The following is a 27,859-nucleotide window of genomic DNA, read 5'->3' on the forward strand; positions in this document are numbered from 1 at the left end:
TCCAAAATCCGCAGGGCAAGCTGTGAAGCCGAGGATTCCGATGGAGGGTCTGGATGAACTCCACAGGAGAGGCTTGCTGGCTGAAGCAGGAAGAGAGCCTGTCTCTTCTGATTCCTCCCTAAAAGGCTTCCAGTGATTAGACTGAGCATCACTCATTGCAGAAGACACTCCCCTTTGGCTGATTACAAATGGAATCAGCTGTGGATGCAGCTGATGAGATTATGATCTAATTCTATGAAATGTCCTCATTGCAACAGACAGGCCCGCACTTGCCCAGTCAGACAAACAGGTACCACAACTTGGCCAAGTTGACACATGAAGCTGAACATGACACATATCCTACAGAATAGTGTCATTACCCTAAAGATGTCACCTTTTCAGCCCTCCTGGCCCCCTTCCCCTTGAACCCATGGCAGCCATGGACCTTCTAGTGACTCTATAAATTTTCCCTTTCCCAAAATGTCAGGTAGTTGGAATCATACAGTGTGTAGCCTTTACAGACTGGTTTCTTTCACTTAGCAATGTGCATCTAACTTTCCCCCATGTCTTTTTGTGGCTTGACAGCTCATTTATTTTTATGGCTGAATAATAAGCCATTGTATGGATGTAGCACAGCTTATCTTTTCACCTATTGAAGGACATCTTGATTGTGTCCACATTTCATTTTTTTTAAATGCAAATATCTTCAACCCAAAATGTTGAGGGTGGTTTTAACAGCCAACATTCCCATAAGAAGCAGAAAGTGCCCTCAGTTGGAATTTAGAAGGGAATTCATGAAGGAACTATTTATAGAAATGTGGGACAGTATTAGAGGAAACAACAGGAGGCACCTAGAATGTAATAACAGCAGGAAGCTGTCAATGCTGGCCTGAGGGGGCCAGGAGAGCTCAAAGAAGGCTGAGATACAGCAGTGGTAGAGGTAGCAGTCATGGCCAGAACTTAAGGAGTTGGGGAAGAAGTATCCCAATCTCTTGATCCTTCCTTTTTCTGATTTTCTGCAGGTGCCTCTGATAGCTGAGCCCAGCTAGAAGCCAGAGGACAAAGGAAGACCGTTGATGAAGTACCAGAGATCAACCTTTCAAGTCCCAGAATAGAGCAGGGAAAGGCAGAGAATGGATCTAGGAGATGGGGACACACCGGGAATAGCCAGCACAGTCAGAGCCAGAATGAGAGTGAGGTGAGTGAGGCTGAATCATGCCAGTGCTGGGCTGGATCCTGTCTGTACTTAAAAATGTTGAAATTTTGTTCATCACAGTTGAACATTTTTTTTGCATTCATTTTGCTTTCTAAAAATATTATATTAAATATTGCTTATCTGGATGGCTGGGTTTTTCTTGACTCCATACATTTTGTACCCAGGAGAGTGCACCTACCTCACCCTCACCCTGCCTGAAGTGTTTCTCTCCAGATAGAGGGGCTTATGGATGGATTCTGTTTTCTCATTTTTGCTCAACTGTATTTTCTAAAATTTTAAAGTATGTATTTCTTGGATAACAAAAGCAGTTAAAGTGCAGAAACATCTTCCTTGAAAGTAGGGATCCCTTGTTCATGCAGCCTTGTGGTGCTACATCATTCTTTGCTCTCTCCAAGTCACTCATTCTCCAAAACTTTTCCCCTTTTATAGGACCCCAATAAACCAATCAAGACCCACCCAAATGGGTGGAGACATGTCCTCATCTAATCCATCTTAACAACCACTCTTGACTAAATCACATCATCCAGGGAGATGATCTGATTACAGTTTCAAACATACAGTATTGAATAGGGATTATTCTACCTTTATGAAATGGAATTTTGATTAAAACATGGCTTTTCTACGGAGCATACTTCCCTTCAAACCAGAACAAAAGTCAAATATTTGTTGAATGAGTTAAAAAGCGAATGTGTGTATATGTCCAAATCTTACCTCTTCTTGAATTCTAGCTCAACTCACCTTCTCATAAAACATTTCCTTATATCCCCAACCACACTGGCCTACAAAGCTCTACATGGTCTGTGATGCCCTGTCCCATCTCTTAGTATTCTGCCTTACCTTCTGCTTCTCTTTCCCCTTGTTTGGTTCCATTATGTTGCCCTCCTCCTTGCTATTGATTCTGGTGCACAGGAGGCAATTGATTAATATTTGTTGAATGAATGATTGAATGAATGAATGAATGAACACAACCTCTCCCTCTTTTGTATTATTCTTGATACAAGTCTGTTTTGTTTTATAGGTATGCGTTTATCTCATCTCCCGTACTCTTAAGCAACTTGGCCTATCTTACTCATTTCACTTCCACCAACCTCCAGTGCCTGGTACAAAACCTGGTGTGAAGTAATAACAAATATTCAGAACAATATTAGGAAGAACTATTATTCGAGTGGTTACTTGTGTTCAACATTTATATGTGTTCATCCCCTTTATATATTTAATGAATTTTTTTTTTTGCATGGGCAGGCACCAGGAATTGAACCTAGGTCTCTGGTGTGGCAGGCAAGAATTCTGCCACTAAGCCACCATTGCACCACCCCTCTTTATATATTTAAATATATATGAGGCAGATATCCTCACACTCAGAAGAGGCAACTTCCATTATTAGTCCCACTTTATAGCTGAGAAAGCTGAGGTTTAAAGTGGTTCAGTAACTTGCCCAAGGTCATATTGCCAATATGTGACATTATAGGAAAGTACAATCCTAAATTACATTTGATCTGTACTTCTCAAAATATATTCCAGGAACAACTGGAGTCCCCGAGACCCCAATCAAAACCTTTTCCTAATAGGATGGAGAATGTTATTTGCCTTTTTCACTCATCTCTCATGTGTGTATAGTGGTTTTTCAGAGGCTACATGACATGTGATATCAAAACAGCCTGAATGTAGAAGCAAGGATGAGAGTCTAGCTGTCTTCTACTAAGCCAGAGGTTAAAGAGATTTATTTAAGTGTAAAACAATGCCACTCTTCACAATTTTTTTTCTGTTTTGAAAATGGTTATTTTTCATGAAAATATCTTATTTCTGTTAACATGCAATATGCTTAATATTATTTTAAAATAAATTGATATATATTTTTTGATGATCAGTTTTAAGTTCTAATATTGTAAATATCAATAGATTTAACCCACATAAACAAAAACTCTCTGGGTCTTCATTATCTTTGAGTGTTAAGGGGTTCTGAAACAGATTGCTTCCAGTCTGATAAAGCGTATCAGATAATCTTCAAGTTTCCTTCCAATTCTAAAGTTGAAGGGGTCTGTGATCTTGAGGCAGTGTACATCATAGACAACTTCTGGAGGACAGGGTTGGAGTTCAGGATAACTAATCAGCCTCTGTCCGGGTCAGCTCAGCAAAGAACAGCAGTCCTGGGACCTGGCTCCATTCCTGGGTTTCCCATTATTTGACTGGTCTTTGCTGGTGGGATTTATTCTTATCTGAGCTCTCCTTGGTCTTCTAGAAACTCCCATTCCCGTCTTGGGCTCACACTTCCCTGTAATTCCGCATTCCCAGATTCAGTGTTTCATTCCTTTACCCTCCTCCTCTTTTATGTTTATGTGACTTGTCAGGTTTTACCCTGACCCTTAAGTTGACCCTGCTTCTAACTTTCTATAATAATCCTTCCCATAACAGGGGCCCTAACAATACCCAAGAACTTCCCGTACTGTTTTTAGTTCCAAATGGTTTCTTTCAGGTTGCCCAAGGCATACACGTATTACAACAACATTTTTTGTTTGAATTCTTTCTCATCAGTTGCCTCCAGGGAGGGGAACTGAATGGCAGGAGAAAAGGGGTGGGAAGGAAACTTTTTTTTTTTGTAATATCTTTTGCATTACTAGTCAAAAAAATAAAGAAAATTAAAACTTTTAAATGAAGCAAAAAATAAAATCTTTCCTGAAATCTATTTATTTCTAAGAACTTCCTCGTTTGGCTGGCAGCACCCTGTTCAGGGAGCATCATCTTGCAGGGTGGATACAGAAGTAAAAAGCATGTCACAGTCACTGGACAATGAAAAGTGAATGTGCAGTTAAATGGAGTTTGCCTAAATCAGGATTTAATGAAGTCAGCCATTAACTACTTCGTTCCTTTGGTTTACACCATTAGTACTGAAGTGATAGCTCTACCTCCCCTCCTTTCAGCTTAATGATAATGATAACACTGTCTCCTTTTCTGCTTTGAACTTGCTGTTCGAAATGACCTTGTCTCCGCTTGCTAAAATCCTTAAACACTTTGAATCTCCTAAACTCGGGGAGACAGATTTTGGGCCGCTAGGCCATTTGTTCTCCTACTACGCATGTAGTAATAAACTCTATCTCTCTTTGAAACCCCGGTGTCTCAGGAATTGGTTATTGAGTGCATCAGGCAAAAAAATACACGGCCTTTGTCTGGTAACATTTGGGATATTTAGGTGATTTTTTTCCCCCTTCACTTATCTGATCACAATGATCAAGGTGATGAATACACAACTATGTGATGATATTGTGAGTCATTGAATATATATTTTGGATGCACTGTATGGTGCATGAACATATCCCAATTAAAAATATATATATATATATATATATATAAGACAAGAGAAATATCAGCCAAATGCGATTGTGAAACTTGTTTTTTTGAATAGAACAAACGAACGCTGAAAACAAACCAAATCAAAACACAAAACATGCATGAGACGATCAGGGAGAAATTTGAACCCTAGTTAGATAGGGGATGACTGCTTTATTTTTTAGGTATACGGGCGTGTGGTTATTTTTTAGAGATATATATTGACGTATTTGCAGAGGAAGTGATATGATACCTGGGATTTGCTTAAAAAAAAATCCCACAGTGGTGATGTGGGTGGGCATGAGAGGTAGAGATGAAACAAGATTGGCCATGGGTTGAGAAATTTATTAAAGGCTGATGGGTTCGTGGGGATTCATTTTATTATTCTGTGTTTGTGTGAACTGAACTTTTCAATAATACAAATTAAAGATAAATAAGAAACATAAAAAATCAGTGCATAAAGGTGTACCTATTTTAGCTGTTAGCTAATTGATCAGTAAAAATATTTTTTGATGATAAACTACTATGTGATTTTTGGGGTGTATAACTTGAAATTATACAAAGAATTGAGTGACTGACATTGATGTAACAAAACTTTATTTTTCATCTACTTCTGTTAATAGCATTTATATTTCTAGAGACAAAATAAAGAAATATAATTTATGTTGAGCTCTCTTTTTCTCATAAGAAGTAATATTTATCCGTGGGTGAATGAGACAACAGGGTAAAAAAGGCTCCATCCGACTTAGAGAGGTGTATTTTCCAAAAAAATTTTTTCAATAATAGTTTATATTATTTATCAAAATTTATAATATTTATGTTGTTTTGATCAATTTTATACTAATATCAATTATAACAACCCAATCCAGAAGAAAATTTTAATATTTAGATTGTTTTGATATTAGGAACATTTTTTAAAACTTCAATTTAAAGTAATGTATATTTTGTTTGTGGAGAAATATGATAGGGTACTCAGAAAAAGTCTTTCAAGTCTAAAAAAATGACATAAGGATAAAAATTTGGGGAGAAGTCTAATGGAAATATAATTTCAAAGAAAAAAGAATAATATGGACTTTCTAGCAGTTAAAAAGATTGTTCATGCATTTTTAAATAGGTAATGGAATGTCAGATTATGAGGGCATTAATATCATATGGATATATTTAAAAGGAAGATTAACAATTTTATTTAAAAGCGCCATTATTTATAATATACCAGAACTCACATCCTTTGCAACTATTTAAACTTATGTTTAAAATTGTTAAATATCAACTAGAAATGTGCAGAGTCCTTCCCTACTTTGTTGTTTTTTAACGGACTTTTTTACTGAGGTAAAATTCACACGACATAAAGTTAATCATCAACTATTTTAAAGTGTATGATTTAGTGACTTGTAGTACAGCCACAGGGTTGTGTAACCATCACCTTTATGTAGTTCCAGGAACTTTCTGTCACCTCAGAAGGAAACTCTGGACCCATTAGCAGTCACTCCCCATTCCTCCATCTGCCCAGCCCCTGACAACCCCTAGTCTGCTTTCTGTCTATATGGATTGACCTATTCTGGATGTTTCATATCAATGGAATCCACAGTATGTAACCTTTTGTGTCTGGCTTCTTTCACTCAGCATAATGTTTTTGAGGCTCATCCACATTATAGCATATATCAGAACTTCATTCCTTTTTAGGGTTGAATGATATTTTATTGTTTGGATATACCACATTTTATTTATCCATTCTCCAGTCTATGGGTGTGGTAGTTAGATTCATTTGTCAACTTGGCCAGGTGAACATGCCTATTTCTGTTGCTGCGGACATGAGCCAATGGTACGTGAACCTCATCTGTTGCTGATTACATATGCAGTGGGCTAAGAGGCGTGCCTGCTGCAATGAATGATGTTTGAGTTAATTGGCTGGTGTTTAAATGAGAGAGCGCAACGTAGCACAACCCAAGCAGCTCAGCCCAGGCCTTTGGAGATGCAGAAAGGAATCACCCCGGGGAAAGTCGATTGGAACTCAAAGGCCTGGAGAGAAGGCCAACAGAGACCATCCTGTGCCTTCCGACGTAAGAAAGAACCTCAGTGGAAAGTTAGCTGCCTTTCCTCTGAAGAACTAACAAAATAAATCCCCTTTTATTAAAAGCCAATCCGTCTCTGGTGTGTTGCATTCCGGCAGCTAGCAAACTAGAACAATGGGTGTTTGGGTTGTTTCTATTTTTTAGCTGCTGTGAATAATGATGTAATCAATGTTTGTGTACGAGGTTTTGTTTGAGCATCTATTTTCAATTCTTTAGGGTATATACCTGGGAATAGACATGCTGTGTTGTATAGTAATTCTATATTTAACTATTGAGGGACCACCAGACTTTTTCCACAGTGGCTGCACCATTTCACATTCCCACCAGCAATGAATCAAGGTCCCAATTTCTCTGGGTCCTGACACTTGCTATTTTCCTTCTTTTTTTTTTTTTTTAATATGGCCAACCTAGGGAGTATGAAATAGTAGCCCATTGTAGTTTGATTTGCATATCCCTAGTGACTAATGACATCGAGCATCTTTTCATATATTTTTGGTCATGACTACCTAGGTTTTACAAAATTAGTTTAGGAGGTGTATGAGTAATAATGTGTGCAGACCATGATCTTGCCCAGAGTGGTCCATTGTTCTCCAGCAGCATTATGCTAAGCCCCTGTGCCTCAGAAGAGTTTGTCTTTTAGAAGTGCAGAACTGAAAATTAAAAACTTCCCTCTTAGTGGAGTGGCTTGAGAGTCTATGCAGACTGAAACTACACTTCATTCTCTTCTACCCGCTGAATGAGCCCTCCTCATTCTGAAGACATTGTAAATGCTATGAATTCAGGCCTCTATGATGAAATTTGAATGCCTAAGTTAGCCCCTTGCACAGCGAGCTATTCATGCTTATTTGTTGGTTTGACATAAGAGTCAAAAAAGACCTTTAGCTATGTCGAATTGTGGTTTTCCCAGTATTTTTTAGTGGGAGTGCTCAGTGAGATATTTCTGTGTCAGGCTGGAAAAGGAAGAAAGCGAGGAAGGGCTGCTCTTGTAGGGAGCCATGAAAGTAAAGGAGAGGCTCAGGACCCACACATTTGCAGTAGGACAGCATTAGGGGTAGATTGCTAGTTCACTGAGGGCAAGGATGGCATTGTAGTCCTATATCCCTATATGATTTCTAACATAGCACCTAGCACAGTGTTTGTTCACAGTAGATGTTTGCTGAATCTGGTTAATCATTAGTGATACCCCATCCCATGATGACTCTGAAGCCTTCTTGTCTCCTTGATGGGAATTAAGAACTAGATACCTGGTGTTCTAGTTTGCTCGCTGCCAGAAAGCAATATACCTGAAACGGAATGGCTTTTAAAAAGGGGAATTTAATTAGATGCTAGTTTACAGTTCTAAGGCTGAGAAATGTCCCAATTAAAACAAGGCTATAGAGATGTCCAATCAAAGGCATCCATCCAGGCAAAAGATACCTTGGTTTAAGAAGGCCAGTGACTCTCTCTCAACAGAAGGGCCAAGATGGCAGCTTAGCAAAATGCGCGTTTTAGTTCGTCCTCCAGAATAACTACTAAATAACCAGAAACAGTACAGAACAGCTCCTGGGGCCACGTCAGTGACCAGACACACAGCGTACCACAGTCTGGACCAGCTGGACCAGCTGCTAGCCTTCCCAGAACCGGTTTCCCAAACCGTGGCGGCTGGCGCCCTTCCCCCACAGGCTGCTTCCCAGAGGGGAAAGGAAAGAGATTTTACCAGCAGCAGTGGCTGAGCCCAACCAAACGCCAACTGTGGCATTAATTAACAAATTCTGACTGCCAAAAATAGGCCCCCAGCTCAGGTGAACCTGGTCAAAGTGGAGGTCGCTCATTTTCGCCCCGATGCCAAGGGGGCAGGGCTGATGGAAAAAGAAAAAAAAAAGGAAACAGAGGTTTTTGTGGCTGTGTTTCTACAAAGGCTTGAGTGCCTTTGGATTCAGTGGCAGGACTTCTCAGGCTGCAACTGCCCCAGGCATAGGCAGACACAAGCTCATTTGAGGGCTTGTCTGGAGCCTGTGCCTTCCCCAGGGGAGGGGTGAGGCCCAACTCAGGTGGATTCCCTCCCTCAAGAAAGTCAGACAACAGGGCTTGGTAATTTGAAACCATTAAAACCAGCATACAACCTCTCCTCTGTCTCCACCAGGGAGAGTCTTCCAAAGTTAAAGGTGCCGCATCATCTTATGCTGGTGGGACCTGCAGGCACACAAGCACCACGTACTGGGCAGGATAAGAAAAACAGAGCCCAGAGACTTCACAGGAAAGTCTTTCAACCTTCTGGGTCTCACCCTCAGGGAAAACTGATGCAGGTGACTCTTTCCTCCTGATAGGAGGCCAGTTTGGTCTGGGAAAATTGGCTGGAGTCTATAATACCTACTTAGATCCTTCTAAGGGTGGGGGGAAAAAAGGCACCATACAGGCAGGGCAAGAAACAAGAAAACAAGAACTGAATAATTCTGATCTGTTAAACAAAACCTAAGCTAGAGGTCCAGAAAAAGCTGAACTAATGTCAAAGAACAGATAGACAACAAATTCATCCAGCAAGAAAACCCTAGGTAAAAGAAGTGAAAGCAATCTCCAGAATAAACTAGTTAAGGTAATTAAATGTCTAGATGCCAGCAAAAAATAACAGATCACACCAGGAAAATTGAAGATATGACCCAATCAAAAGAACAAACCAACAATTCAAATGAGATACAGGAGCTGAAACAATTAATTCAGAATATATGAACAGATATGGAAAACCTCATCAAAAACAAAATCAATGAATTGAGGGAGGCTATAAAGAAGGCAAGGAATGAACAAAAAGAAGAAATGGAAAGTCTGAAAAAACAAATCACAGAACTTATGGAAATGAAAGGCAAAGTAGAAGAGATGGAAAAAAAAAACAACAATGGAAACCCACAATGGTAGATTTCGAGAGGCAGAATATAGGATTAGTGAACTGGAGGATGGAACATCTGAAATCCAACAAGAAACAGAAACTATAGGGAAAAAAAATGGAAAGATATGAGCAGGGACTCAGGAAATTTAAAGACAATATGAAGCACACAAATATACGTGTTGTGGGTGTCCCAGAAGGAGAAGAGGAGGGAAAAGTAGGAGAAAAACTAATGGAAGAAATTATCACTCAAAATTCCCCAACTCTTATGAAAGACTTAAAATTACAGATCCAAGAAGTACAGCGTACCCCAAAGAGAATAGATCCAAATAGACGTACTCCAAGACACTTACTAATCACAATGTCAGAGGTCAAAGAGAAAGAGAGAATCTTGAAAGCAGCAAGAGAAAAGCAATCCATCACATACAAGGGAAACCCAATAAGACTATGTGTTGATTTCTCAGCAGAAACCATGGAAGCAAGAAGACAGTGGGATGATATATTTAAATTACTAAAAGAGAAAAACTGCCAACCAAGAAGTCTATACCCAGCAAAATTGTCCTTCAAAAATGAGGGAGAAATTAAAACATTCTCAGACAAAAAGTCACTGAGAGAATTTGTGACCAAGAGACCAGCTCTGCAAGAAATACTAAAGGGAGCACTAGAGTCAGATACGAAAAGACAGAAGAGAGAGGTATGGAGAAGAGTGTAGAAAGAAGGAAAGTCAGATATGATATATATAATACAAAAGGCAAAATGGTAGAGGAAAATATTATCCAAAGAGTAATAACACTAAATGTTAATGGACTGAATTCCCCAATCAAAAGACATAGACTGGCAGAATGGATTAAAAAACAGGATCCTTCTATATGCTGTCTACAGGAAACACATCTAAGACCCAAAGATAAACATAGGTTGAAAGTGAAAGGTTGGGAAAAGATATTTCATGCAAATAACAACCAGAAAAGAGCAGGAGGGGCTATACTAATATCCAACAAATTAGACTTCAAATGTAAAACAGTTAAAAGAGACAAAGAAGGACACTATATACTAATAAAAGGAACAATCAAACAAGAAGACATAACAATCATAAATATTTACGCACCGAACCAGAATGCCCCAAAATACGTGAGGAATACACTGCAAACACTGAAAAGGGAAATAGACACATATACCATAATAGCTGGAGACTTCAATTCACCACTCTCATCAATGGACAGAACATCTAGACAGAGGATCAATAAAGAAATAGAGAATCTGAATATTACTATAAATGAGCTAGACTTAACAGACATTTATAGGACATTACATCCCACAACAGCAGGATGCACCTTTTTCTCAAGTGCTCATGGATCATTCTCAAAGATAGACCATATGCTGGGTCACAAAGCAAGTCTTAACAAATTTAAAAAGATTGAAATCATACACAACACTTTCTCGGATCATAGAGGAATGAAGTTGGAAATCAATAATAGGCGGAGTGCCAGAAAATTCACAAATACGTGGAGGCTCAACAACACACTTTTAAACAACAAGTGGGTCAAAGAAGAAATTGCAAGAGAAATTAGTAAATACCTCGAGGCGAATGAAAACGAAAACACAACATATCAAAACTTATGGGATGCAGCAAAGGCAGTGCTAAGAGGGAAATTTATTGTCCTATAATGCCTATATCAGAAAAGAAGAAAAGGCAAAAATGCAGGAATTAACTGTCCACTTGGAAGAACTGGAGAAAGAACAGCAAACTAATCCCAAAGCAAGCAAAAGGAAAGAAATAACAAAGATTAGAGCAGAAATAAATGAAATTGAAAACATGAAAACAATAGAGAAAATCAATAAGACCAGAAGTTGGTTCTATGAGAAAATCAATAAGATTGATGGGCCCTTAGCAAGATTGACAAAAAGAAGAAGAGAGAGGATGCAAATAAATAAGATCAGAAATGGAAGAGGAGACATAACTACTGACCTCACAGAAATAAAGGAGGTAATAGCAGGATACTATGAACAACTTTATGCTAATAAATACAACAATTTAGATGAAATGGACAGGTTCCTGGAAAGACATGAACAACCAACTTTGACTCAAGAAGACATAGATGATCTCAACAAACCAATCATAAGTAGAGAAATTGAATTAGTCATTCAAAAGCTTCCTAAAAAGAAAAGTCCAGGACCAGACGGCTTCACATGTGAATTCTATCAAACATTCCAGAAAGAATTAGTACCAACTCTCCTCAAACTCTTCAAAATAATCGAAGTGGAGGGAAAACTACCTAATTCATTCTGTGAAGCCAACATCACCCTCATACCCAAACCAGGCAAAGATATTACAAAAAAAGAAAACTACAGACCAATCTCTCTAATGAATATAGATGCAAAAATCCTCAATAAAATTCTAGCAAATCGTATCCAACAACACATTGAAAGAATTATACATCATGACCAAGTAGGATTCATCCCAGGTATGCAAGGATGGTTCAACATAAGAAAATCAATTAATGTAATACACCACACCAACAAATCAAAGCGCAAAAATCACATGATCATCTCAATTGATGCAGAGAAGGCATTTGACAAGATTCAACATCCTTTCCTGTTGAAAACACTTCAAAGGATAGGAATACAAGGGAACTTCCTTAAAATGATAGAGGGAATATATGAAAAACCCACAGCTAATATCATCCTCAATGGGGAAAAATTGAAAACTTTCCCCCTAAGATCAGGAACAAGACAAGGATGTCCACTATCACCACCACTATTATTCAACATTGTGTTGGAGGTTCTAGCCAGAGCAATTGGACAAGAAAAAGAAATACAAGGCATCAAAATTGGAAAGGAAGAAGTAAAACTATCACTGTTTGCAGACGATATGATACTATACGTCAAAAACTCGGAAAAATCCACAACAAAACTACTAGAGCTAATAAATGAGTACAGCAAAGTAGCAGGTTACAAGATCAACATTCAAAAATCTGTAGCATTTCTATACACTAGTAATGAACAAGCTGAGGGGGAATCAAGAAACGAATCCCATTTACAATCGCAACTAAAAGAATAAAATACCTAGGAATAAATTTAACTAAAGAAACAAAAAACCTATACAAAGAAAACTACAAAAAACTGCTAAAAGAAATCACAGAAGACCTAAATAGATGGAAGGGCATACTGTGTTCATGGATTGGAAGACTAAATATAGTTAAGATGTCAATCCTACCTAAACTGATTTACAGATTCAATGCAATATCAATCAAAATCCCAACAACTTATTTTTCAGAAATAGAAAAACCAATAAGCAAATTTACCTGGAAGGGCAGGGTGCCCCGAATTGCTAAAAACCTCTTGAGGGAAAAAAACGAAGCTGGAGGTCTCGTGCTGCCTGACTTTAAGGCATATTATGAAGCCACAGTGGTCAAAACAGCATGGTATTGGCATAAAGATAGATATATCGACCAATGGAATCGAATAGAGTGCTCAGCTATAGACCCTCTCATCTGTGGACATTTGATCTTTGATAAGGCAGTCAAGCCAACTCACCTGGGACAGAGCAGTCTCTTCAATAAATGGTGCCTAGAGAACTGGATATCCATATGCAAAAGAATGAAAGAAGACCCATACCTCACACCCTATACAAAAGTTAATTCAAAATGGATCAAAGATCTAAACATTAGGTCTAAGACCATAAAACAGTTAGAGGAAAATGTAGGGAGATATCTTATGAAACTTACAATTGGAGGCGGTTTTATGGACCTTAAACCTAAAGCAAGAGCACTGAAGAAAGAAAGAAATAAATGGGAACTCCTCAAAATTAAACACTTTTGTGCATCAAAGAACTTCATCAGGAAAGTAGAAAGACAGCCTACACAATGGGAGACAATATTTGGAAACAACATATCAGATAAAGGTCTAGTATCCAGAATTTATAAAGAGATTGTTCAACTCAACAACAAAAAGACAGCCAACCCAATTACAAAATGGGAAAAAGACTTGAACAGACACCTACCAGAAGAAGAAATACAAATGGCCAAAAGGCACATGAAGAGATGCTCAATGTCCCTGGCTATTAGAGAAATGCAAATCAAAACCACAATGAGATATCATCTCACACCCACCAGAATGGCCATTATCAACAAAACAGAAAATGAGAAGTGCTGGAGAGGATGCAGAGAAAGAGGCACACTTATCCACTGTTGGTGGGAATGTCAAATGGTGCAACCACTGTGGAAGGCAGTTTGGCGGTTTCTCAAAAAGCTGAATATAGAATTGCCATACGACCCAGCAATACCATTTCTGGGTATCTACTCAAAGGACTTAAGGGCAAAGACACAAACGGGCATTTGCACATCAATGTTTATAGCAGTGTTATTTACAATTGCAAAGAGATGGAAACAGCCAAAATGTCCATCAACAGACGAGTGGCTAAACAAACTGTGGTGTATACATACGATGGAATATTATGCAGCTTTAAGACAGAATAAACTTATGAAGCATGTAATAACATGGATGGACCTAGAGAACATTATGCTGAGTGAGTCTAGCCAAAAACTAAAGGACAAATACTGTATGGTCTCAGTGATGTGAACGGACATTCGAGAATAAACTTGAAATATGTCATTGGTAACAGAGTCCAGCAGGAGTTAGAAACAGGGTAATTGGAGCTGAAGGGATACAGACTGTGCAACAGGACTAGATACAAAAACTAAAAAATGGACAGCACAATAATACCTAATTGTAAAGTAATCATGTTAAAACACTGAATGAAGCTGCATCTGAGCTATAGGTTTGGTTTTTTTTTACTATTATTATTACTTTTATTTTTTTCTCTATATTAACATTCTATATCTTTTTCTGTTGTGTTGCTAGTTCTTCTAAACCGATGTAAATGCACTAAGAAACGATGATCATGCATCTATGTGATGATGTTAAGAATTACTGATTGCATATGTAGAATGGTATGATTTCTAAATGTTGGGTTAATTTCTTTTTTTCCGTTAATTAATAAAAAAAAAAAAGCTAAGGTATGGAGGAGGGGACGTGGACGGCAAACTTGAGTATCAGCGTAGGATGAGGTTGTGGAGAGCTGGGATTCAAAGCCAGAGGGATTGTGCTGTGGTTTGCTCTAGAGCCCCCAGTCTTGCCCTTGCAGATTCTCTGCCACTGGAGTCTCCATCTTGGTACCATGCCCTCTGGCATGTGGACACGAGGCTCTCAGAGACGTTTGGTCTCAGAGAAGATTCTCCAATGAAATGCAGGGAGTTTGATTTCCTGAAGCTGGAATTTGTGCTGGAGAGTTTTGTGATTATGCAGTCCCTCAAAAGGCACCCAGTATACACCCTGTTTTTCATATTTCCAACCCCCCTAGTAAACATCTGAACAACACTCACCATAGGATTATAAAACCATTGAAACAAATCAATTTCCCAGATTCAACTGCCTGGCAGTTTCCCTGTCATTGGATTTAATTGGCTCAGAGTTATGAATATGGTATTGACTTTACCTCATCTTTTATGGAAGCCATGAAAATAGTCCCTGCACTTTATCTTACCACATTAATATTTGACAGTTGTGGCTCGGATGAAAATGGAGAAGCCTCCCCATGTGCCCATGGCTCCAAACTGCCATTTTAGAATTCTGAACTTTAGATTAGTTGCACAGTAATAAATTCACGTCTGCTTTCCTTGCGAAAAAAAAAAATGAGGGAGAAATTAAAACATTTTCCGACAAGAAGGCCGATGAAGTTCAGGGTTTCTCTGTCAAGTGGGAAGCACATGATGAACACAATCAGGGCTCCTGTCTCAGCTGGAAGGGCACATGGTGAACACAGCGTCATCCGCTAGCTTTCTCTCCTGGCTTCCTGATTCATGAAGCTTTCCAGAAGGCATTTCCTTCTTCATCTCCAAAGGTCCTGGCTTTGTTCTGCTTCTCATGGCTATATCGTTTTGCTCTGCTCTCTCTGAATCTCCTTCTCCAAAATGTTTCCTCTTTTATAGGACTCCAGAAACTTATCAAGACCCACCCAAATGGGTGGAGACATGCCTCCACCTAATCCAGTTTAACAACCATTCTTGACTAAATCACATCATCCAGGGAGATGATCTGATTACAGTTTCAAACATACAGTATTGAATAGTGATTATTCTACCTTTATGAAATGGGATTTTGGTTAAAACATGGCTTTTTCTAGGGGGCATACATCCTTTCAAACCAGCACACCTGGGTTGCTGCTCCTGTTCCACTCTCATTCCTGTTCATCTCAGTCTGATGTTCCCCAACAGCTCCCCAATACCCCCAACAATGTGTCCTTTGGATCCTCAGTTTTATCATATAAAAATGCCCTCTATCCTTGATCATTATTTGTAGTGTGTTCCTTCCATTTTCTTTTCATTCCTATTACAACTGAGCTACCCATAGGCATGGCCATGTTTGGAACCTTAGAATCACTTCCAATCCTCATAACTCCCAAGTCAAGATTCTGTTGCATTTTTTGGGTCAATGGCTCTCCACCGCAGATGTCAATGTCTGTAGATTTATTGGGTGTTCTAGTTTGCTAGCTGCCGGAATGCAACACACCAGAGACGGATTGGCTTTTAATAAAAGGGGATTTATTTTGTTGGTTCTTCAGAGGAAAGGCAGCTAACTTTCCACTGAGCTTCTTTCTTATGTGGAAGGCACAGGGTGGTCTCTGCTGGTCTTCTCTCCAGGCCCCTGGGTTCCAACAACTTTCCCCGGGGTGATTTCTTTCTCCATCTCCAAAGGCCTGGGCTGAGCTGCGAGTGCCGAGATGAGGAATGCCGAGCTGCTTAGCAGTGCTACGTTGCAATCTCTCATTTAAGCACCAGCCAATTAAGTCAAAAGGCACTCATTGCAGCAGACACGCCTCCTAGCTGACTGCAGATGTAATTGGCAACAGATGAGATTCACGTACCGTTGGCTTATGTCCGCAGCAACAAGACTAGGTATGCTCACCTGGCCAAGTTGACAACTGAATCTAACTAACACATTGGGATTATTCAGTTTCTAAAGAAGGATCCTCTAGGCTCCTTGCCGAGTTTATAATGTTTTGAGAGCCAGGTAGGAGAATAGGGCTCAGCATGGTGGTAAGGTGTTGTGAAGTTTCTGTTTAATTTATACACTTTCACTCATCTCCTAGTTTTAAACCCACTGCCTCGATCTGGCTCTCTGCTATGTCTTCGTGGTTCAATATGTGTGTGTGTGTTTTTTTTTTTCTCCCAGAGAATAAGCCTCCTGGGTTGCAGGACTTGGGAGGGGAGTTCTCCTGGCTATATATAAGGTAGGATCTGCAGGTTTAATTGTTCTTTGTACACTGCCCTATAACTCTCTCTGTCTAATGAAGTATTTCATGCCTAATTTCTGAGCCATTAACAGGGTGAATCTACTTGCTTTGTGGCCTTATCCCCGAGTTCCAGTCATGCTCTCTGCACCCCATCCCTCATGCAGGGCATCCAGTGTTGTCTGGTTGTTGCTTCTCTATCCTTTTCCGTCTTCACAAACAATGTGGACATCTTTCATCTGTTTAGGTCTCCTTTCTCATCGGTTTATATCCTTTTAGTATCTGTGAAGTCATTTTATTGCATTCAGGAAATACTTGTGTACAGTCTACCCATATTTGATAAGTAACTATGCTTTAAAGGAATCAGTTTCACACAATGTGACACTCTGCAGTTTTTGAATGGAATAGCATTATCTACATGTCCAGACAGACACACACACACACACACGCACGTATATTATGTATGTATAATATATAATATATCATCTTTAGCATTACTTGAGTCAATATAAATAAAACTCAGAATAAGCATATTCTGCTTAGTTGGATAGTTTCATTTGATAAAATATTATAAATGGTCTGATTTTAAAATCTAGGTAGTCTGAAAGGTGTAAAATTTGCTTTGGGGGCCATGGAGCTGGGGAACACCACCCACTGTTCTATGTGAACTGTGTCCCCTACGGTTGTGCAAGTGCAGTGCTCTTTCTTGGAAGTCTCTCAGAGAGATGCTGTCACCTTCCAGAGCAGAAGCAGGGTTTAAGGAGTTACTTCTCCCGGGTGTAACTCAAAGTGGCCTCTTCTCTGGGATGTGTTTAACTATGGGTACTGATCCTCCCGAACTAACCAGGGGGCAACGCATAAGCAGCACAACTTATATTTGTAGAGATGTCTGTTCCAGTATTTTGTGGAAAATTTAACTCTTCCTTCTTCTAACCACCCTGAATCCAGAAACAAACTCAGGATCAAATGAAAGGAAATGGAAGATTTCCACTTCAAGTACAATGGCACAGAGTTGAAAGGAATTTAGCCACATATTCGGGTATTATCTAGCATCAGGTCCCAGTAGTGTTTCTCAAAAGTTGTGGCATATTAGAATCATTATGGGGTGGCTTGAAAACTCCCTGTCTAGATTGCACTGATACCAAGAGAGTCGAATTTCTGTGGTAGATTTTCTCAACCTTGGTACCACTGACATTTGTAACTGGATAATTCTTTGCTGTGGGGAGCTGTCCTGTGCATTGTGGATGTTTAGCAGCATCCCTGGCCTCTGTGAACTAGATGCCAGTAGTGCACCTCCTTCCCTTGGCTCCCGTTTGTGACAACCAAAAGACATTACCAAATATTTCCTTGGGAGAGGGGCAAAATCACCCCCCCCCACACACACACACACAATGTTGAGAAATACAGCTCTAAGGGGTGGGGCTCAGGCATAAGATTTTTTTTTAAAGAGATATAAATTTAATGATTCAGCAATCATATTCATTTGTCAAATCCCATCTTCTCTGTATAACTCCACCATCATCTTTGATTTTCTATCCCTCTCTTTAGGGGTGTTTAGGTTATGGTCACTCCAAATTTTTCATATTGGAAGGGTCTGTCACTAATATGGAGTAGGGAGATGGAACTATCTGATGTTCTGGAGAGGTTGTGCCCTCGAGGCTTCAGGACTTATCTGGGCCAGGGACCCATCTGGAGGCTGGAGGCCTCTGGAAAATTACTCTGGTGCATAGAACCCTTGAGGAATCTTATATATTGCCCCAGGTGTTCTTTAGGACTGGCTGGGATGGTCCTGGTTGGGGCTTGGCAGACTATGATAGGTAGCAAGGTCTACCTGAAGCTTGCATAGGAGCAACCTCTAGTGTAGCCTCTTGACTCTATTTAAACTCTCTCTGCAACTGATACTTTATTAGTTGCACCTCTTTTCCCCTTCTTGGTCAGGATGGAATTGTTGATCCCATGGTGCCAGGGCCAGATTCATAGTCATAATATTTTTTAAAAGCTTCCCAGGTGTTATGGATCCCATCCCCAAAAAGATAGTTCAATTCCTAAGCTACAGTCCCCTGAGTAGGATCCTATTTGGAAGTAGGATCTTTGGAGATGTTATTAGTTAACATGAAGCCAAACTTTGGTGGTTCCTTAAAAGCTAAGTGTAGAATTGCCATGTGATCCAGCAATCCCATTACTAGGTGGACACTCAGAGGAACTGTAGGCAGGGACATGAATGGACATTTGTACACTGATGTTTTTAGTGGCATTATTATCCACCAATGGACAAGTGGATAAATAAACTGTAATATATATATATATAATAGAATATTATACAGTTATAAAACAGAATAAAGTCATGCTGCAACAACATGGCTGAAGCTTTAGGACATTATGTTGAGCAAAATTAGCTAGAAACAAAGGGACAAATACTGTATGGTTTCGTTAATATGAGAAACTCTGAGAGTTAAGGTTAAGAGCACAGGTTATCAGGAGATAGTAAGAGGGTAGAAACTGAGCATCTATGATGAAGGAGTACAGAATGTTCAACAGGACTGATTGTAAAGATCCAGAAATGGCTAGCACAAGACCATCTGATGGTAGCACAATATTGTAAGAATAATGAACAAAGCTGAGTATGAATATGGTTGAAAGAGGAAGACTAGGGGCATGTATGACACCGGAAGGAAAGATCAAGGATAAAAACAAACTGTGTAACTTAGTAAAACCTGGCGTGGACCTCAATGGTGATTAAATATACAAATGCAAGACAGTTTTAACATGAGGGAGAACAAATGAATGTCACTATTGCAAGGTGTTGAAAATGGCATGGTATATGGAAAGAATACAATCAATGCAAACTAAGGCCTACAGTAAAGAGTAACACTGTAATATCCTTCCATTAATTGTAACAAAGGCAATATTCCAAAACTAAATGTCCAAAAGAGGGGAAAATATAGGAGGGGTATGGGATTCTTGTTGTTTCTCCTTTTTATTTATTTTTTATTCTTCATTTTTCCCTTTTTCTTTCTTTGCACAAGAAATGGAAATGTTCTCATATAGATGGTGTTGGTGAATGCATAACTATGTGATTATACTGGTAGTCATTGATGGATTACTTTGGATGGATTGTATGGTATATAAATAAAAGTGGTTAAAAAAATAAGCAGAAAAATACAAGTGCTGGAGAAGATGTGAAAAGAGAGAAAGACATACCTATTCGCTGTTGGGAGGGAAATAGATCAGTGCAGCCCCTCTGGAGGGTAGTGTGGTTGTTTCATGGGAGGCTAAGAATAGGGTTGGCATATGATCCTGCTATCCTCTTAGGAGGTGTATACTTGGAAGAACTGAAAACAGGAACACGGATGGTCATTTGCACACTAGTGTTTATGAGGGCATTATTTATGATTTGCAATGGAAGGAGGGAGCCTAAGGGTACAGAAACTGATGAATGGAAGGGCGACCTTTAGTGTGTATGTACAATGGAATATTGAGTATGTGCAAGAAAGAATGAAGCTGTGATGCATGCAACTAGGTGAATGAAACTTGAGGACATTATGTTGCATGAAATAAGCCAGAAACGAAAGGGCAAGTATTGTAAGGCCTCACTAATATAGACTGACAATAATGAACAAACTCTGAGAATTGAATTTGAGAGCACAGGTTATCAGGGAATAGAACATGGGCAGCAATTGGGCAATTGACAATTAAGGAGTACAGAATTTTTCTATAAGTCTTATTATAAAGGTTCCTAAATTGTAGGCTCTTATAGCAGTCACATCTATTCTTGAGTTTTAACTGATATTTCTAAATTCTGAGATGCTGAGCTCTTTGTGTATAGCCTGGTAGTTCTCTGGAACTTTGGGTATCTGTGTGACACCTGCAGCTCTGAAACTCAGCATTACTCCATATGGCAACTGTTAAAGAGGCTGAAAAGGAGATCAGACTTCAATTAGAGATATGAATGAAACAGACTTGGTTAGGACTAAGGTAAATCACAATACAGTTTAAAGGATGATATTGACAGTATTTTAAAACTTCAACTTCTGTGTGAGACCAAAGGAAGAGATGTTTATCGGTACACAATTTATATTTTCTGTAGCACTCTAGTTTAACCTGCCAGGTCAGTTATTTTAAACAACATAATTATATGCAGTCTAGAATAGGGAATAAGATCTTGTTATTCTGTACAGGTTAGTGTAATACCCCGATACACCTCAAAGTATTTTGGGTAGATAATAAAAAACTATTTGCGAAGTTCCCTTGAGAGAGTGGGGAAAATGGGAAAATGTTAAACTCCCCCCTCCCCAGAGAATTCCTAATATTCTCTCAAGCATTAAGGACTCTTGATTTAATAAGCCAAGCCCTAGACCTTGGAACTTGCCCTTATGAAACTTATTCCTGCAAAGAAGAAGCTAAGCCTACTTATGATTATGCCTAAGAGTCAGCCCCAGAGAAACTCTCTTGTTGTTCAGATGTGGCTTACCTCTCTAAGCCAACTCTGCAAATAAACTCACTATCCCCTCACCCCCCCACATATACAACATGGGACATGATTCCCAGGGGTGTGATTCCCTGGCAGTGTGGGACATGACTCCCAGGGATGAGCTTGGCCCTGGCACCGTGGGATTGAGAAATCCTTCTTGACCAAAAGGTTTGGGGGGGGGGGGGGAGAAATTAAACAAAATAAAGTTTCAGTACTACTGAGCTGTAATCCAGTAGCCTCGATTCTTTTTTTTTTTTTTTTTTTTTTAAAGGAAAGACAGAGAGAAGGAAGGAAGGATAGAAGGAAGGAAGGAAGGAAGAAAGGGAAACATCTTTAAACATTTTCTTGTTTTATTGTATTTTGTTTTTCCGTTTTTTGTTACATGGGCTGGGGCCGGGAATCGAACCGAGGTCCTCCGGCATAGCAGGCAAGCACTTTGCCCGCTGAGCCACCGCGGCCCACCCTCTTTTTTTTTTTTTTTAAATGCAATTTTATCGGGATATATTATTTACATACCATATAATCATCCAAAGTGTACAATTAGTGGTTCACAGTATCATCATATAGCTGTACATTCATCTTCACAACTGGTTTTGAGTATTTTCATTACTACAAAAAAATAAGAATAAAAGTAAAAGTAAAAAAGAACACCCAAATCATCTCATCCCCTCCATCCCCCCATTATTTATTTATTTTTTTGTCCTTTTTTTTTTTTTTCCTAACTCATCTATCCATACCCTGGATAAAGGGAGTGTCAATCACAAGGTTTTCACAATCACATTAAAGCTCTATAGTTATTCAGTCATCTTCAAGAATAAAGGCTATTGGATTACATTTCAACAGTTTAAGGTATTTCCTGCTAGGTATTCCAATACACCAAAAACTGAAAAGGGAAATCAATATACAGCATAAGAATAAACTCCAGAATGACCTCTTGGCTCTATTTGAAATCTGTCAGTCACTCAAACTTTATTTTGTTTCATTTCTCTTCCCTCTTTTGTTTAAGAAGTCTTTCTCAACCCCATGATGCCAGGACCAGGTGCATCCCCTGGAGTCATGTCCCTCATTGCCAGGGAGATTTACACCCTGGAGGTCATGGCCCATGTTTGGGGGAGGGCAATGAGTTCACCTGCAGAGTTGGTGTAGAGAGAAAGGCCACATCTAAGCAACAAAAGAGGTTCTCTGCGGGTGGTGGGGGGAACTTTTAGGCATAAGTATAAGTAGGCTTAGCTTCTCCTTTGAAGAAATAAGTTCCATTAGGGCAAGCCTTGAGGTCAAAGATCAGTTCCATCAAATGGCAGTCCCCAATGCTTGTGAGAATATCCTGTCTTCCCCAGGTGGGGAAGTTTAATATTTCCACATATCCCCCCTGTCCCTCAAGGGCACTTGGCAAATACTTTGTAATCCTCCTGCCCGAATTACTCTGGGATGTATCAGAACATCACACTAACCTGTACAAACCAGCAAGTTTTCACTCCCTACTTGATTCCTTGTAATTATGATGTTCACATAAACTAACCATACGACTTAAATTAGATAGGATGCTACTAAAAATATAAATTTTGCACCAAATAAACATCTCCTCCTTTGGTCTCACGCAGAAGTTGAACTTTTAAAATATGAACCATATCCTCCTTTACCTTGTATTCTGATTTACCTTATTCCTATCCAGATCAACTTCATTCAAATCTCTAATTGAAGTCTGATCACTTTTTTAACTTTTTAAACAGTTGCTGTATGGTTAATGCTGACTTTCATAGCTTCAGAGCTCTAACTCTGAGCCTCGGGTGTCATACAAATACCAAAGTTCCAGGGAACAGCCAGCTTATTCACAAAGCTCAGCATCTCAAAATTTATAAATAACATTTACAACTCAAGAATATATGTGACTGCTGTAAGAGCCTACACTCTAGGAACCTTTACAATAGGCCTTCACCTGATAAACTATGCTCTTGAATTCAATTCTCAGAGTTTGCACATTATAGTTAATCCATATTATTGAAGCGTTATAACAGTTGTCTTTTCATTTCTGGCTTATTTCACTCAACATATTGTCCTCAGGGTTCATTCACCTTATTGTATGCCTCAGTAGCCTTGATTCTTGACGATGATCATATAATATATAGCTTTTATGGTGTGACCATATGATTGTGAAAGCCTTGTGACTGATACTCCCTTTACCCAGTGTATGGGCAGATGAGTAATAAAATCAAGAACAGAGATAATTAATTAATTAAGTTAAGTTAATTAAATAATTAATTGTGAGGGATAATGGGTATGGGATGTTTTGGGCATTGTTTTTATTTTTATTTTTATTTTTCTGGAGTAATAAAAATGTCCTAAAGTTGATTGTAGTGATAAATGCACAACTATATGATGATACTGTGAGCCACTGATTGTATACTTTGGATGAATTATATGGTGTATGAATATATCTCAATAAAATTGCATTTAATAAAAAATATGAGGCCAAACTGGTTTGGGGTTGACCCTGATCCAATACGATGGTGTCTTCATAAGAAGGCCAAATTGGACCCAATTACAGGCAAAGACAGAAGGCAATGCCTGTGACAGCGGAGGATTGAAGTTCAAGGCTTGCCAGCAAACCATCAGAAGCCGGAAAGAGTTAAGCAAGGATTCTCTCCTTCAGATTTCTGGCTTCTAGCCTCCAGAACTGTGAGACAATACATTTATTTTGTTTTAAGCTACCCAGTCTGTGGTATTTTGTTCCAGCAGCCTTAAGGAAACTAAGACACCAGGTAATTTCAGGTTTGGGAACCAAAGCTCTGCAGGAGTTTCCTTTGGGTCTTAGTGTTATTTAGAAGTATACCCTAGTGGAAAGTCCAGGGAATTTTGGAGTGGGTTTTTATGAACTGTGATTTAATATTGGTGCAGTAAAAATGAGTATATTCTGCAGATGTGCTCATCTTGTCTAGTGAGCATCAGTCTCTTTTCATCAAAAGTACCTTGGAAAACAAAGAGGCTGTGAACAACTTGAGAAGTCAGCAAAGCAGCTTAGCCTGCAGCTTACAGGAAGGAACCAAGGGATCCTAGCTAATGAGGAGTCTGAGCAACACTTCAAGACCCACAGGGTCTGTGTTATTGGCGTCAAGATAATTTCCACCACTGATTCTCTAATGACTGGGCTCCTGGTAGGCCAGGGTTTTGTGCTACCTATCATCAAATAAGGAGTCATCTAAGTTGTTAATAAATACTACTACTACTACTACTGGAGCTGGTTTAAGGAACACACATTTTTCACCCTAATTGCTGTATATAAGCATTTGTACTTTTTGAACCTGCTCCTCAGTCCCTTTGTGGCAGGCGCTATAGACTGGACCACACAATACATTTTCTCTCCTCTTTCTATAATGAAAGCAAAAACTTGCCTTCCAGATTTCTCTGCTACTGGGAATAGCATGTTACTTAATTTTGGCTAAAAAGATTATAAGCTTCATGAGGACAGGGATTTCTGTCTATTTTGGTCTTTGCTGGTCAAAACTCATCAAATTGTTCATTTTAAAGAATGTTCAGTTCATGGTACATCAATTTTACCTCAATGATGTAAAAAATAGAGGTGCAGTTGTTAATAAAACTAAAAGGCAAATTGCAAATTGGGAAAAAATTATGTCTTGGCTCCATAGGAAGTGGGAATGAGGATCCTGAAAAGAGAGGTACCAAGACCCTATTCTCCCTAAATTTCTGGTGAATTGCTCAGCTACCTGAGATTTACCTGGCTGACACTAGATGTCACCAACGAGCTATGCAAATGTGGCAGATGTAAAGATGTGCTATTTGATATTTAGAGCAGGGTCCTTGGTCTTCCAGAGTTTGAAGATGGTTAAAATTTTCCGTCAATGCCACCATCTGACTGCTTTACAATGATAACACTAACAGAGACCACAGAAGGTTTTCAAGTTTTTCTGTCAACAAATGAGAGAATTCTGCCCATAAGAGATCAGGTCACATTGTTAAAGAAATTGAATATATTAAAAAAAAAAAATTCAAGCTACACTGGGGAAGATCCAAAATCAAATGTTGAAGATGAAGTGGTATATAACATTGCAAATATTGCAAATTGCTAGCTAGATGCAAACGTTGGATCTGCTCATTGAGAAGATGGGTGGGAAAGAAAAGACTAGGCATGAATGAAGAGCCACAAGAGAAAAGAAGTGCCTCACAAAATGATCAGAGACAATTTAAGAAAATTGAAAAAAGCATGAGGATATTAGTTGCTACTTCAAGGTAATAGGCTTGGGATAAAAAAGAGATTGAAATGGCACGTTGAAATCCGAATCAAGTTGCTGAAAAGCTTAAAATTACAATAAGGTCACTGAGTTGGAGAACCTTGTAAAGAGAGTAGAATAGGAAAACAGAACGCTGCTAGAAACACTCTCTTTAGAAAGAAAGCCATTAGAATTCAAATCAAACTCTGTATGTGCCAAAAACGACGCAAATCTTGAAGGCGCAAATCTCCCTCTCGGAGTTTGTGATTTATTTCCAGCATCCAAATCTGCATGAGATGGGGTTCTGCCACAAGATGGGAAAATTAAAAAGTACTGTCAAAGAAAAAGATTTAAACATTGAAAATCTGAACAAAAAAAATAACATACTTGGAGTTCAGAATAAAGAACTAGAAACCAAGATGGCACTTTGGTCTGAAACTTCTGTGTCAAAGATAAGTAACGCAGTTTCTACAAGTGAGTTGACTAAAGGCTTTTCCTATTTGATGTTGATTGGCCTCCAGAAGTGAACCAACAGATGTTGATTTGATCACCAGATAGCTCACTATGATGGACTTAATGGAAAGTCATCATATCACCTTCCTTCAAAATCCAGGAATCTTGTTAAATGGTCTCTACTCCATATTTAAAACTGACCTATGGATGTAATTTATCTTAATAAAACTTCAACTCTTTGCAGGAAGATGACATTCTAGAAAACCGGTCAAGGAGTTCTTTCTCTAGAATTGTCATCCAACCCTACTAAATGGGCACCTTTCTGTGATGAAACCAGGCACTTTTTTTGTAATGAAAGTTGGATGCTGCTTTAAAGTGGTTTGGAGTATTGGATGTCAAAGAATTTCTTGGTTGTCATTGGATTCCTGTAGTACTTTTTGCTTTATTTGGGAGCCAAACTTAGTATATAGGAAAAGCATGCTCTTTGCAGTTAAGCTACATCCCAAGGCTTAATTATTTCAAATGAGCAACTTCAAAACATGGGGTGAGAGGAAAACCATTTGGTAAATTTTTATTCTGGTGTAGTGAGTTTTGTTTCCAGTACTGAAGGGCCTGGTCTAAGGTTTCAGCTTTAACTTTATAATGGAGATTTTATGAGTATAAATAGAGGAAAGAAAAAAATAATTCTTCTAGTACTGTCTGTTTTCATTTTAAAATTTAAGTCTTTGGTTAACTTGAGAATTTATTCAGCTCCTAAGAAGTCTTAGTTTTTAATAAATTTCCATAAAATTTACAGTCATCTACCAAATGCAATTTGGAAATTAATTTTTATAACTCAGAATGGTATTCCCCAGTGAAATATCATCTAAAGTGATGGTTGAGTTCCCACCTGGTAAATGAAAATATGTTTCTTTCATAGCGGAGCAATTTTGCTGTATATATGCAAAAAAAGTGTGGGGAACAAAACAGTTACAATACTGCCAAATACCAAATAAAAACTGTGTTTTCCATTTCATTCTCTTTATTAAGCCAGCAAGAAGAATGTGAGAAAAATTAATTACATTATAAGGCAGGTCCTATAAAGGTAAAGTTTTTGTCTATTTTATTCACTGGTATGTCCCTATAACAGTGTCCGGCATATAGTAGACCCTCAGCAAATGTTTGCTCAGTAAATTTTTGTTGAAGAATTCAGTTTATTGAAGATAATATGTTGTATTAATTGTATTAATTTTGGATGTTCACCTCACTCTGCTCTGGGGCTTGTTGCTGTTTGTTCTGGTGAGAGTCTTCTGGAAATTTTTAAGGGCTTTAAACTTGATGTCAAAAACTTGTGTCATTAAAAACAAAGTAAATGGTTTTCCTTTCCACATTTATGTTTTATTTTTAGTTTTTCTCCTATGATTACCCATTATCAAGGTCTATTTTTACTTTCTTTCACACATTTAAAGAAAAAGGGTAGCAGGTAAACAGAAGGATATGGGAGCAGAGAACATATAAATATATATAGTTGAAACTAAGTTGGTATCTGTACTGGTTTGAATCTGTTACGTACCCCAGAAAAATCTGTGTTCTTTTAATTCATCCCTTGGGTGCAGACCTATTGTGGGTCGGAACTTTTGCTTAGGTTGTTTCCATGGAGATGTGACCCAGCCCATTCAAAGTGGCTCTTAATCCCCTTGCTGGAGTCCTTTATGAGAGGATAAAAGGTAGAGACATTTTGGAGAAAGCACAGAGAAAGAAATGTCCCAGGAGAAGCCAGAATGACCCGCAAAGGCTGAGAGGGCCAATTTTGAAACAGAATCCAGGAGAGAAGGACAGCAAACTTTGCCATGTGCCTTCCCATGTGACAGAGAATCTCTGGACGCCAGCAGCCTTTCCTCAGAGACAGTATCTCCATCTTGATGCCCTAATTCAGATATTTTCATGGCCTTAGAACTGTAAATTTGTAACTTAATACATCCCCTTTTGTGCTG

The 27,859-nt window shown here is 38.8% G+C and overlaps 1 protein-coding gene across 1 annotated transcript in view; it reads left to right on the plus strand.

Moving 5' to 3' along the window:
* Nucleotides 1–459: 459 nt before the first annotated feature.
* The window catches only part of LOC143658465 (uncharacterized), a 76,928-nt gene continuing 49,528 nt past the window's right edge, over nt 460–27,859 (plus strand). The window contains 2 exon segments of the mRNA XM_077130493.1: nt 460–466; nt 1,020–1,177. Coding sequence (XP_076986608.1) covers nt 460–466; nt 1,020–1,177 — 165 coding nt within the window.

The sequence above is a fragment of the Tamandua tetradactyla genome, chromosome 16 (assembly GCF_023851605.1).
Source record: "Tamandua tetradactyla isolate mTamTet1 chromosome 16, mTamTet1.pri, whole genome shotgun sequence".
NCBI lineage: Eukaryota > Metazoa > Chordata > Mammalia > Pilosa > Myrmecophagidae > Tamandua > Tamandua tetradactyla.